Source organism: Panicum virgatum, chromosome 7K (assembly GCF_016808335.1).
Source record: "Panicum virgatum strain AP13 chromosome 7K, P.virgatum_v5, whole genome shotgun sequence".
Classification (NCBI taxonomy): domain Eukaryota; kingdom Viridiplantae; phylum Streptophyta; class Magnoliopsida; order Poales; family Poaceae; genus Panicum; species Panicum virgatum.
In genome coordinates this window covers 52,240,377-52,253,034 of record NC_053142.1, presented here as the reverse complement: position 1 = coordinate 52,253,034, position 12,658 = coordinate 52,240,377, and the positions used below count along the sequence as shown (strand labels likewise).

The window sequence follows — 12,658 nt, the reverse complement described above, 5'->3', positions numbered from 1 at the left end:
GATCTGACCACTTCTCCCCTTAGACTTTATTTGTGCTTCAGCTAATGCTGACTAGTTAAGCACATCTAGAGCTACCTCCATTACTCCATACGGTACAGTAGCGGTTGCAAAGCTCAATCCATTCATAAATGCTACTACATGCTCCATGTAGGAGTACCTGCTAGCTATCATCATCATGCATGGCAGATTAATTATCAGTATATTTCTTCTTCCTTCATTCTCAACGTCATTTGGTAGCTAGCTAGTAGCTTAGCAAGCATCGAATTACTGTAAGCTAGAGAATAATGAAGGTCGGAGGCAGTCGTCGGGGATCGGATCGGAGTCCATGTCCATATCACGACGACGGAGTCGCCACAATTAATTTCAAGCAATCCATTTTCTTCTCCGATCCGATCATCACACAATAACTTGGTTAATTTAATTTGTGTTAGTTGGTACTGTGTATGCAGTAAAGTTTAAGTAACCCAGACGAGGTGAACGGGATGAGCTAGCTAGCAGCTTGGCACCGGACACAGGTTGCACCATATATAGAGACTTTTTCTCCGATTATTTCCCAAAAGGTTTATCCAAATATTTGTTTCGCAAAAGTTTAAAATGTTTTCATAGTAGTACGCACTTTACAAAAGAAAATATAAAAAATTACCATCAGTTGATATATTTGTGAAACAAACTGGACAGAATCGAACGGTTTCAAAAGGTAAGGGGATGAAAGCCTGGTTTTTCAGTTCGGGGGTGAAAATCAAACGTTTTGGATACCTGACGGGCCACTCTTTTTTTTAAAAAAAAGAAAAAAAAGACGCACAACGGGAAGCCTACCTAGACGTTTTGCAAGTGGGCGGCCTGCCACCGCTGTGGTGCTGGGTTTTGGCAACGGAGGCCCATACATTTCGCAAGTGGGCCGCCGGATCGAATCTGGATGCTGAAATGGAAAATGCAGCCAATCTCTGTGTTGTTTTGTTTCACTTGTTTGAAACGGCGTTGGTCAGAGATTTCAGATTTCAGCATGCGGGAGAATTTCTTTTTATTTTTAACCTTTTTAAAGAATATTTTAAGTTTAACCGGTGCAAATAAAATATGTACCGGGTTAAACTTAAACTTAAAATATTCTTTAAAAAAAGTTAAAAATAAAAAAAGAAATCCATGCGGGACCACCAACCGATTAACACCTCCACCGAGTGGACTAAAAAGGGAAACCAATGACAATAACAAAGGTTTCATGATGAGGACATGACCAATCCGCATATGACCAAGGCCCAAGTGAAGATAGAGTTCAAAGCCCAATTCATATTGAAGTCCGATTTATTCGCGAGTCCGGTTCGGACTGCAGGAGCAGGCCTCACGAAAACGGACGCCCAGGCCACATACGGGCTCCGTTTTGGGCGTTCTATATATCGTTGGAAAGCTAAGGAGATAAGCTTTCCAACCCAACTGATCCCATATCAAAATACGCTCGGAGTCGATGGGAATCGTCGAAACAACATGACGACCAGAATCTGCCTGGATGCAGCGACGCCAGTTTTTGGGCCCGAATGCCTTGTACTCCCTAGGGTTGCCCGGCCACCCCCTTGGCCGCCCCCCTAGCCTCTCTCTTCTATATACACAGCAGCCGCCATTAGGTTACTTGGGTTTTGCTTAGATTATTCTTTCGAGAACAGTTTCGCCGCCGTGTCGGTTTGTGAGACCCCAACTTTGAGATTAATCTTTCATCTGCAGAGTCACTTCAATTGAGCTGCGTTCTTTCGAGTTCTTGCTTGTGTTCTTTGTTGCGCTTGCAGGGATTAGCCTTCTTGGCGAGGTCAACCGAGTTGTGACACGGTTGACAACCAGAGGAGTTGTGGTGCTAAGATTGCTGGATTCGGGTCTTAGGATCTGAAGCCGGATCGGTGTGTCTCGCTCCACCTACAACGAGAGTTATCCAGAACCTGACGGAAGATCGGGAACCCACATCCCCATTATTTCATTTTCAGATGTTGGCACCAGTAACAATATTTCCACGATAGTGGTTGGAACACAATTAAGTTGCTCGTTTTCGTTCTTTACATTACATATCCCTTTATTATTTGTATATATTAATGTACGCGTCGACATTATTATGAGCGTGCTTGGTTGGCTACCCCAATAGGTGGCCATGCCACTTACTACTCAGTCTTAGGTTGGAATCAAAGATAGCCAACCTGACCTAGTACTATTCTAAATTTACCAATTAAGGTTTTGGTAAAAAAGAAAAAATGGCTACCAATACCCACATTTTGTTATGCCTTTTTTTTTAGCATTCAACCAAGCAGACCTTAAATTTTTGGTTGATTAAGGTCAGTCAACCTTTTTTGTGCATGCATGGGCTGATGTGTCAACATATACAGTGTAAATTATTGTCAACTCTTTAAAGATTAGGTACGGTTCATATATATATATTGTTTCTATAGGCAAACGTTGGATGGTCATCGATAGCTGTAGCTGCTAGGTAGCGAGCGAGCTATGAATTTCCTCCACATCGACCATGCATCGCGTACTTACCTCCACATCGACCAAGTATATCTTTCGAGTCTACCAATGTATTATATATACGTACTTATATTTTAGCTTTATTTTCTGCATTTGTCTTTGTCTGTTCATGCGTTGGAGCCGTTGGACGGACAGCAAGCCTACCCCTGTAGCGTCGTCTAGTCTCATGTAGTATATCAAGTCAAATCCAACAGACAAATCAACCTAGGAGTACTTATTAATCAGCCTTATTACGAGAGAGATTGAGACCGCAGCAGGCGACCAAAAACCGAGACTTACACACCGTTTACCAAAGCTTTGGCATTTCTCCTGTCCTATTCACTACTTTTCTCTCCGGAACACGTCATGTCCTATTCACTTGTCCACACTACTATTCTAGCACTGCATCTTCTCTATGATCACCTCAACGTCTGAAACATAGCGTTGCGAAAAAAATGGCGTGCTTGTCAGATAACCATACAGTGACATGGGGAAAAAAACTGAGCTATATATATAGCCTATATATAGATGAACAGAGTTGTTGAAGAGATTTTTGCTATGTTTTTTGGTTCAGTTCACCTAGCTATTAATAGCTAGTGCAAGAAAACAGTGTGCACTAGCTATATCACAAGTCAGACCACGTTCAATTAGTTGCTTAGTTAATTTGTACCCGGCCCTACACATGCTTGGGTCCTATTATTAAGGGGGAGAAAAGATAGTGGGTTAACCTAAACACATGCATGCATGTGAACAGGTCAAAGATGCTCGCTCGCCTTGTTAGTCAATAGAGCTTACCTATACAAATCTCCCGTTCCTGCCTAGTAATTCACCACGCAATTTAAAGCTCCGTCCGTCCTCAACGTACCATCAAGAGGAGCCGGCCAAAACCAAAAGCATTGGTACATACAAGACCAAGTTAAAATAGAACATGCACCGGCCTCCTAGGCGTTGGAGACCTCACATGATTGGCCATTTCTTCTCACACAACTGTTTTTCTCTCATTTCGTTCGTCAACTCTTTTCAGCTGCATGCATCTCTAGCTACTGTCGTTCTTGCTTGACCTTTCTAGCTCACAGACAGTTTGGTGCAAAAATTGACATCTATCGTCTCAAAAAGAAAGTTATTAGTTTGGTATAAGATGGAAGGCTAGTACTCCGTAAGCTAGTATTAATTGCTCTCTTTTGAATGTGCAATATACTATATCTATACTATAAAAATTGAAACAATTGAAAACAATTCTCACCCAAAATAAACCACTCTTACCCCTCACAGATGGCCCCACACCGCAGATCCCAAGATGGTGGATAGATGAAAACAGCTATTTCTAAAATATTTCCACTCAAAAACTCCAACTTTTCTCACCATAGCTCTCTTATACACCCACCGTACTCATCTATGGATCTCATATGGAAAGCCAATTAGCTACTATCAACAGTTAGCATACGCAGCCTTTATTCATGCATGTCCTTCCCTGATACAAATATTTCCATACACGGTGATCAATGTTTCCAAATTTGCACATAGAGAATCTGCCAAACTCTCTCTTGCGTTCACGGTGATTAGTCCCAATCCCAATCCCATGCGCTGCTTGATCTAGGACTAAGAGAGGCAATGGATTGCTAGGGCCTGCTTGCTTCGACCAAATTAAAACAGCGAGTAGCATCACCGCGACATCAACGACGCCCTCGAGCACTATGTGGCAGCCAGCCCGACATCAGCTGCGTCGCCTCGGAGGGCGTCGGGCGTCCTCGCCGCACGCCACGACCTCCGCCTCGATCGGCTACCACGCCAAGAAATTACGCCACACCCTCACGCCGGCAGTGCGCCCGGCGACAGGATCACCATCGCCGCCGATTAAAAGGTCGCAGTGCCGAGATCGCCGGATCGGCGACCGCGCCAAGCAATTGTGCCACATCCTCACGCCGGCAGGGTGCCCGACGGCATGATCACCATCACCGCCCACCGAGTTCGGCACCGTCTGGGAGGCGTGCAGCTGTACGTGCCCAAGGGCCGCTAGCTCACCGGCAGCTTCAACCTCAACAGCCACCTCACCCTTTACCTGGAGAAGGGCGTCGTCATCATTGGCTCGGTGGTAATGCACTAGGGTATTGGCTTGCTCGCAATTTCGTTCCTTGTCACCTGTTGTTACAGTATTAGTAGTAGTTACATATATTCTTCTTACGTTAGCATTAGGAGTGCCAAGGTGTGCGCACAATTATTTTTAGTAGTACATTATTATCTTTTTTCTTGCATGTTTCTTCCGTGACTCCCATAATTGATCGATGACTCTATAATTCTTTTATGAGCTTATGCAATGCAATTGTAAAATAAATCCATCTAAAATATAGGTTGCACGACATCATCTATATCTTAGCGCATTTATGTCTTATTGCTAAATAAGTGAGATTAATCCCAAATTTTATCTAACAAAAAATGAGTTGATATTTATTATAGACATGTTTGTGTATAACTCAGTATCTAAGAAAAAGGATAATCATTGCATAGACATCTGCTATGTAATTAGCTTTAATCCTGCAAAGATATCTTTTGAACAGTTATTTGTAGTTCACTATTTCAGTGAGGTCCCATGGCTTATGATAATCAATATCCTCTTGATGACTTATGCAACAATTATCCTCTTCATTTTCTCAACTCGATTACCCCTAATGGGCTGCCCCCTTATGAGTTGAAGGTTAAGAAGAATTGTCCTGTTATATTGCTTCGTAATCTCGATCCTCATAATGGCCTCTACAATGAAACTCGGCTGGTGGTACGGGGATTCCAGAATAATTCGATTGATGCTGAGATTGTTAATGGGCAGCATGCAGGAAAGAGGGTGTTCATACCGAGGATACCAATGTCTCCTTCAGAAGATCTCGCTCTTCCGTTCAAGTTTAAGAGGAAGCAATTTCCCATCCGGTTGAGTTTTGCGATGACAATTAACAAGGCGCAAGGTGAGACCATACCTAATGTTGGTATCTACCTCCCCGAGCCTATGTTTTCATATGGACAGTTGTATGTGGCGCTGTCAAGAGGTGTATATCGTGAGAGTACGTGGCTTCTTGCAAAGAGAAACATGAACATTGATCCTACTGGGAAGAGTACGAAGAATATTGTATATAGAGATGTCTTGGAACCGTGATGTGTGTTTACTCAACAACTTTATATAACCGTCGGATGTAGTAATATTCATTTATAGAATCATATAGTCATGTTCTTTCATTCTCTTCTAAACATATCTATTGTTCCTGCATGTCACAGACTTGGCGATTATGACCTCATAGACTTAGCGTTGTTGGGCTTTGCAGTAGTCGTATATATAAGATTATGCTGTCGCTACATTTTTAATAAAGAAAATTAGTTGTTTTACCAAAATTTACTTTTTTATATTAATTTCTACATGTAATATTTTAAAATATAATTGTTCTTTAAACACGTGGCTGTGGCACGTGCATATCCACTAGTATTATATAAAAGTGCGAGATCTGTTAGTAAGAAATCAGCACTTAGCTCCTAACAAAAGTATAATATAATATTCTAGACCCAGAGAAGGTCGTTCAGACTATTTTATTATTTAATGTTTGGAGTAGAATCTTCCACTCAAAAAAGGCCCTACCACGCTCGACCAGAAAGCCAATGCAATTTCGAGAATTAATAATCAATGGAGCCGTCTATCTCGTAAGGCTACCACCAATCCATAAGAACAAGGCTAATAATTTAGCCCGCTGCTGGCTGCAAGAATTTTTACATCTCATCTTTCAGTCTACTTGTATAGTGATTTAGTTTACCGCCATTAATACATGGCACATCTGTTTATCTCATAAAATTTCTTGATTATTGTGTCAAAACTGACTATAAGGACTGTAAGCTTATCGTCCACTTTTCCTCTCTCTCTTCTTCTCTCACCTCCACCTAGGGGTGGTAATAAGTCATGGTCTTAGCGGTCGTTTAATTTTTAAGGTCCAAATTATATAGAATTAGAGTCTGACCCTTTTAGAGCCTGACTCTTAGATTATCTAGACCAAATTTGATGGCTCTTTATCACCTCTACCTCCATCTCAATATTCAGTCTGATTATAGTCTACCATAATACTTTGCTCTAGTAACCTATGGACGGATGGAGCATGGACTGCCAGATCGCATCGGTGTCTTCAATATTCGGTCAGCCGCTCACGCTCATGGTCGACCGTACCTCATCGATCGCCGTGTGGACTCGCACACGTCTTTGAATCCATCCTTCCTAGTCCCCATTAATTTCTTTCTCGGCTCCTGCTACTGAGCTCAGCTCATATAAAGAGCTCGAGCGAGCGCCATTTTCTTTAATTTTCCCCAAGCTCGCTCTTCTCTGACCACTCGCGCGCCCGGAACAACTGTAGTGCTACCTCCATCCGCCATATATACTATATCATCTCTTGGAGTAATTTCATTGCCACCAGTACAAGCAGTTAGTTCGAAAGCACAACACAAGCAAGAAGAAGACACTGCTTGATCTCAAATGGAGGAGGAGGCGCAGGTGGAGGTGCCTTGCTACTTCGTGTGCCCCATCTCGCTGCACATGATGCGCGACCCCGTGACGCTCCCCACCGGCATGACCTACGACCGCGACGGCATCGAGCGCTGGCTCCTCACCGCCGGCACCTGCCCGCTCACCAAACAGCCCGTGCCGGCCGACTGCGACCCCACGCCCAACCACACGCTGCGCCGCCTCATCCAGTCCTGGGGCGCGGCCCACGGCCTAGTCCAGCGCGTCGCCACGCCGCCGCCCAAGCCCCCCATCACCGATGTCGCCTCGCTCGTCTCGCGGATCGGCGGCGCCGCCAGTAATAATTTCACGCAAGAGCTCCTCGCCGCTCTGCGCGAGCTCAGGGGCGTGGTGGCGTCCGAGGAGAGCCAACGCAGCTGCAGGAACGACGACGCAGCATGCGCGGCGGTGGACACTTTGGTCGGCGTGTTCATCACCGCATCCGCATCGGCGACGACAAGCACAAGCAGTGTTGCCGTCTGCGATGAGGTGCTCGAGATCATCTCATCATCGGACAAGTGCCTACTAGCAGCTCGTGTCATCATGGAGACCAACACTAACGAGGCGGCGGTCGACGCTCTCGTCTCCGCTCTGCGTCGATCCAACACCGCGTCCAGAGCGCACGCGGCGCTGCTTCTCCGGAACGTGACGGCCGTCATGCCGACGAGCAGCCTGGCGTCCCTACCGGAGCAGGTGTTCGGGGAGGTGGTGCGCTTGATCCGCGACAAGCAGCAGGTATCCAGGGCTGCGACCACCAAGGCAGCCCTGCACGTGCTCGTCGGCACCACACCGTGGGACCGCAACCGCGTCAAGGCGGTGGACGCCGGCGCGGTGCCAGCGCTGGTGGACATGCTCCTGGACCTGGACGGGCCGGAGCGGCGCGCCTGCGAGCTGGCGCTAGGCGCGCTGGGCCGGCTGTGCGGGTGCGCCGAGGGGCGCGCCGCGCTGGTGGCGCACGGCGCGGCCGTGGCGGCCGTGGCCAGCAAGGCCTTGAGGGTGTCGGACGTGGCCACCGACAAGGCGGTGCGGGTGCTGCGGTCGGTGGCGAGGCACGCGGCCACGGCGGCGGTGGTGCAGGAGATGGCGCACACCGGCGTGCCGGGGACGCTGTGCGTGGTGGCGCAGTCGGAGCAGTACGGCGACAGGACGAGGGAGCGGGCGCGGGAGACGCTCCGGCTGCACGCGAGGGCGTGGAGGAGCTCGCCTTGCCTGCAACACAAGCACCTCCACGCCGCCGCCCATGTAGTCATGTACCCTTGCTGAACTGACTGAAAAGCACCACCACCCTTCTTGCTGTTTGTGCATGGATTGATGATTATTGGTGTAGTTCGCTCTAGCTCTGAATATAATTGACCTGTTTAGTACAGAGGCCGGACATAATCAACATCAGTATCGTTCAAGGCAAAGAATTAATCCGATCTGGCAGGCAATTCTTTTGGATGTAGTTTCTCTATATTAGCTTAGTCACTACTGCTTCATTCAGTCGGATTTGCCATCATCAGTTTGATCAGTTGTTGATCAGTTGCTTGGCCTGCTGCCAAATATAATTCGAACAGTAATTAACATATGATAGTTGCTGGGTAGGCAAGCGATGAAAGGATTCATTGTGATCCGATGCACTCACTGTGCAGTTCAGATTCGATTGCATGCACTGTTTGTCACTGAAGGTGACAACCAGAAAGCAAAGATGTAAATGAAGCAAATCAGAGGGAAGACTCACACTCTACCACGTTTTTCCTTGAGAATACTTTTTCATAAGGTTTCCATTCCATTCCTTAATTGTCATTCTTTTCTGATCTTTACACAACCTGTCAAGCTTCCAGGATTATCCACTCGCTGTTTCTAAGAATTATTCATCAGTTACTGTATCATAGTACACATTGCTGGAATCTACCCAGCAATCAAACAAGATGAACATGTCAACATATTATCCTGTTCTTAGGTGAGCATCTCTGTGTTTTCAATTAACATCATTGAAAACATTGGTTGAAAATAAAGAAAAGAATTTCTTCACTTGTACTTCACTTGTAGCACCCCATGTACAGTTTACAACACCAGCAGCACCGTAGAATGTCGCACCTTCAAACATGATTTTCACCGAAAGTCTACAACCGAGTCCTGCGCCATAGAAAGCCTTTTGCACCAGGACCATATCATGTTATCTAGGAGTCTAAGATGACCGTACCACGCTTTGCTTGCGATCGTGGAGGATATCTTTGTTCAGTTAGTTGATTTCTTATGATCAAGTATTCAAGTCCACTATGCTTCGCTGCAACTACGGCAAGTAAACTCGGCAGCATCAACCAATATTATGTCACTCCAACTTGTAACACATCAAATATATTCTCAGATAATTCTTGTGCATCAATCCAACTACTACCCATGTCCTTTCTTGCTCTCTGGGCATCAAACACAGTGCGGTTCCAGGCTTTTTCATCCCACATGTCAACTGAAGCATGGATGCTTGATAGTATAATGTACGGTGAAGGATCTTCTGGTCTAATTTCTAGAATCTTCCTGGCTGCTATTCTTCCCAACTCCACATTACCATGAACCTTACAAGAAGCTAGCAAAGCTTCCCACACTATTTGGTCTGGTTCGCAAGGCATGGCATCAATGAAGTTTATTGCATCACAAAATCTTCCAGCACGGGCAAATAGATCAACCATGCAGGTATAATGCACCATCTTGGGCTCCAAGTTGTATTTTTCCTTCATTTGTTTGAAGTACACACAGCCCTGTTCTACATGGCCCATCCGGCTGCAAGATGATAGCAAGCCAGCAAAAGTGAAATCATCCGGGCAGACCCCAGCCTCTTGCATCATATCAAATAGCTGGATGGCTGCCACCTCATTGCCATGCTGTGAAAAACTTGTGAGTAGTGCATTCCACGAGATGATGCCTCTATTACTCATTGAGTTAAATATCTTCCATGCGATCTGAACACTTCCACAACTGGCATACAGGGTGACAAGTGCATTCTCCACAGAGGTATCATCATCAATACCTAGCTTCAGAGCCCTTGAATGGATTTGCAATCCAGCAGCAAGATTTGAGGTGGTAGAGCAGGCCCGTAGCACACCAGTGATGCAAAATACTGGAGATCCTAGCCCTCTCCGAAGCATCCCCCTAAAGAACATGAGTACCTCTTGAGCAAGACCATTTTGAGCATAGCAAGTTAACAATGCCGTCCATGATATGATATCCTTTCTTTCCATCAGCTTGAATATGGTTTCAGCACCAGTGATATCACCACATCTGCTATAAACAGTGATGGTAGCATTCAGCAGTACAGTATCCAACTTGGAGAAAGTTTTCAGAGCATAGCAATGTACCTCCCTAACCATTCTCAGTTGTCCAAAGGATGAACAAACCTGCAGCAGACTAGTCATAGCTGATTGGTCGATTGCTATATTTTCCTTTACCATCTCCCTGAAAACTCCAACTGCCTCCACATTGTATCCATTCCGTGCATATGCTCCGAGCAGGGAAGTCCTTGAAAATGAATCATGCCTTATACGACAAGCCAACCTAGCTATCTCATCAACTCCGCCACATCTGCCATACATTGTCATCAGGGCACTCCCTAAAGCAGTGTCTACCTCAGTCCCCATCTTCAGTAAGCAGCCATGAACTTGCATTCCAACAGGTAGCAACTCGGGCACATCAAACACCTTGAGGATGCAGGAAAACGTCACATTGGTAGGCCAAATCTTCAACACCAACATTTTCTTGAACAACACAAGTGCAGTATCATGGTACTCAGACGAACCGTGGTTGACCAGACAGGCAATCATGCTCGTCCAGCTCACTACACTCCGATACGGCGCCAACGTGAATGCCCGCCAGGACGAGTCCACCCACCCGCACTTGGCGTACATGTCCACCAATGCTGCCGCGACGCTCTTGTCCTCGTCGACGCCAAACTGGACCGCGCAAGCATGCACCTGCGCGCCCGCAGCAATGTCCCTTGCATGGGCGCACCCAGCTGCAAGCCCCCCCAGCACGAACGAGTCCGGGCGGTCCCAGTTTGGCCTCCCCGCACCGCGGAGCATGTCGGAGAAGAGCGCAAACGCCTCCGAGAGGGCTCCGAGGCGAGCGGAGCCGGAGATGAGGACAGACCAGGACACGAGGTTGCGGCGCGGCATTTCGTCGAACAGCCTGCGGGCGTCCACGGGGACGGGGTGGCGGAGGTAGGCGAGGAGGATGTTGTTGCAGAGGAAGATGGATGCGATGCATCCGAGCTTGATAGCCGCGCCATGGACGGACTGCGGGTGGCTGTGGCTGCTGCGGAGAAGGGCGGCGAGGTGGTCGTGCATTGGGGCATGGCATCAGCGGCTAAGCGCTGCCTCTCCTCTCTCGTCTGCTGCTCGAGGTGGCCCACCAAATGACCTGGGCCATTGAGCATCTAAAAAACAATCTGATTTTTTTTTGAGAGGGAGGGGAAAATATAAGACCGTGGGGCTGGCTGGACCCCACCCCCACTGTCCACACCTTTGACAGCTTCCAAGTGACAACAGCCCAGCCCATCTCAGCATCACCAGGCGCAGCCATAGCTGAAACGCAATAGCGGGCTGCATGGCTATGGCCCGGCATACTGTCCAGCCCAACAAAGCATCAGGTATTATGTAAAATAACCCTTTCCCTTGGAGCATCTCTAAGAATCTTTCTAAATCCCACACTCTAAATTATCATTTAGAGAGTATTTTGCACAAAAGTTGCTTTATATATGTTGTCATTCTCAGCATCTCCAAGTGACTCTTTATATCCTTAGGAATAGAGATTTTGGTTAAAATTTAGCCTCTAACAGTCTCTTCAATTGGATATCTAAATATGGACCTATATTCCGGATTTCTGACTAGTCAAAGAAGGAGAGTGAGAATTGCTCTCTAGATTATGCACTGTGATATAGAAAAGCTATTGGAGAGTACAAAGATATAGAAAATGATTTTTACTCCAATGACTCTCAAAATGATGATTTATTTAGAGAGTAGATTTTATAAAGGCTCTTGACTCTCAGCTTTTCTATATCTTGTGTATACTCTAGAAGTTATTTTCGTTATCTATCTTTGGCTAGCGAGAAATGCGGAATGAAGAATGGCTATATTTGTATAACCACTTAGAGAAGCCATTGGAGGGTATCTTTTTCATCAAAATCTATGTTTCTAACAATAAGGAAAGATATAGAGAATCTCTTGGAGTTGTTCTCGGTTCCTCTCCAGCCACATGCCCACACTCGTTATCTCCATGACCTGCCATCGCTCGTGGCCACTCCTGCACTCGCTCCCCTGCTCATGATTCCGCAAGCGATCGTTCCCAGTGACCGGCTGCGGCGCCCTACCCTTTTCCCTGGTCCAGCCCAACAAGGCATCAGATATTTTGGAAGATGTGAATGAAAATGATGTTGTCAAGACTTTCATAACCATTAGAAAACGTAGGCCTGAAAAATAGTGTTGTAATCCCATTTGTTATTTAAGCTTGCATTATTTATATTTGTAACTATCAGTGTGCTGTTTTAAACTATCTGGAGTGTAATTTAAGATTTATTATGCCATTTATTAGTTGTATGTGTACCGAATTGTTGGTTAATTTTTATAAAATTTTACTTAATTTCTAAATGGATTTTACGGTTTTGCATATGAACATTTTTGTTTG

General features: G+C 46.0%; 3 protein-coding genes across 3 annotated transcripts; 2 read left to right on the top strand and 1 right to left on the bottom strand.

Moving 5' to 3' along the window:
• Positions 1–5,068: 5,068 nt before the first annotated feature.
• Positions 5,069–5,623, top strand: LOC120640398 (ATP-dependent DNA helicase PIF6-like). The gene has a single exon (XM_039916226.1). The coding sequence runs from the start codon at positions 5,069–5,071 to the stop codon at positions 5,621–5,623; it is 555 nt and encodes a 184-aa protein (XP_039772160.1).
• Positions 5,624–6,825: 1,202 nt separating this feature from the next.
• Positions 6,826–8,506, top strand: LOC120642179 (E3 ubiquitin-protein ligase PUB23-like). The gene has a single exon (XM_039918601.1). It carries the CDS (start codon positions 6,977–6,979, stop codon positions 8,264–8,266), a length of 1,290 nt encoding a protein of 429 aa, XP_039774535.1. The 5' UTR covers positions 6,826–6,976; the 3' UTR covers positions 8,267–8,506.
• A 308-nt stretch (positions 8,507–8,814) lies between these two features.
• LOC120642178 (pentatricopeptide repeat-containing protein At4g13650-like) lies at positions 8,815–11,414 on the bottom strand. Its single transcript, XM_039918600.1, has one exon. The coding sequence runs from the start codon at positions 11,320–11,322 to the stop codon at positions 9,313–9,315; it is 2,010 nt and encodes a 669-aa protein (XP_039774534.1). The 5' UTR covers positions 11,323–11,414; the 3' UTR covers positions 8,815–9,312.
• Positions 11,415–12,658: the final 1,244 nt, after the last annotated feature.

Bases quoted from the DNA above. Each gene is read 5' to 3' on its own strand.
- LOC120640398 (XM_039916226.1), top strand. From the start codon at position 5,069: ATGGCTTATGATAATCAATATCCTCTTGATGACTTATGCAACAATTAT.
- LOC120642179 (XM_039918601.1), top strand. From the start codon at position 6,977: ATGGAGGAGGAGGCGCAGGTGGAGGTGCCTTGCTACTTCGTGTGCCCC.
- LOC120642178 (XM_039918600.1), bottom strand. From the start codon at position 11,322: ATGCACGACCACCTCGCCGCCCTTCTCCGCAGCAGCCACAGCCACCCG.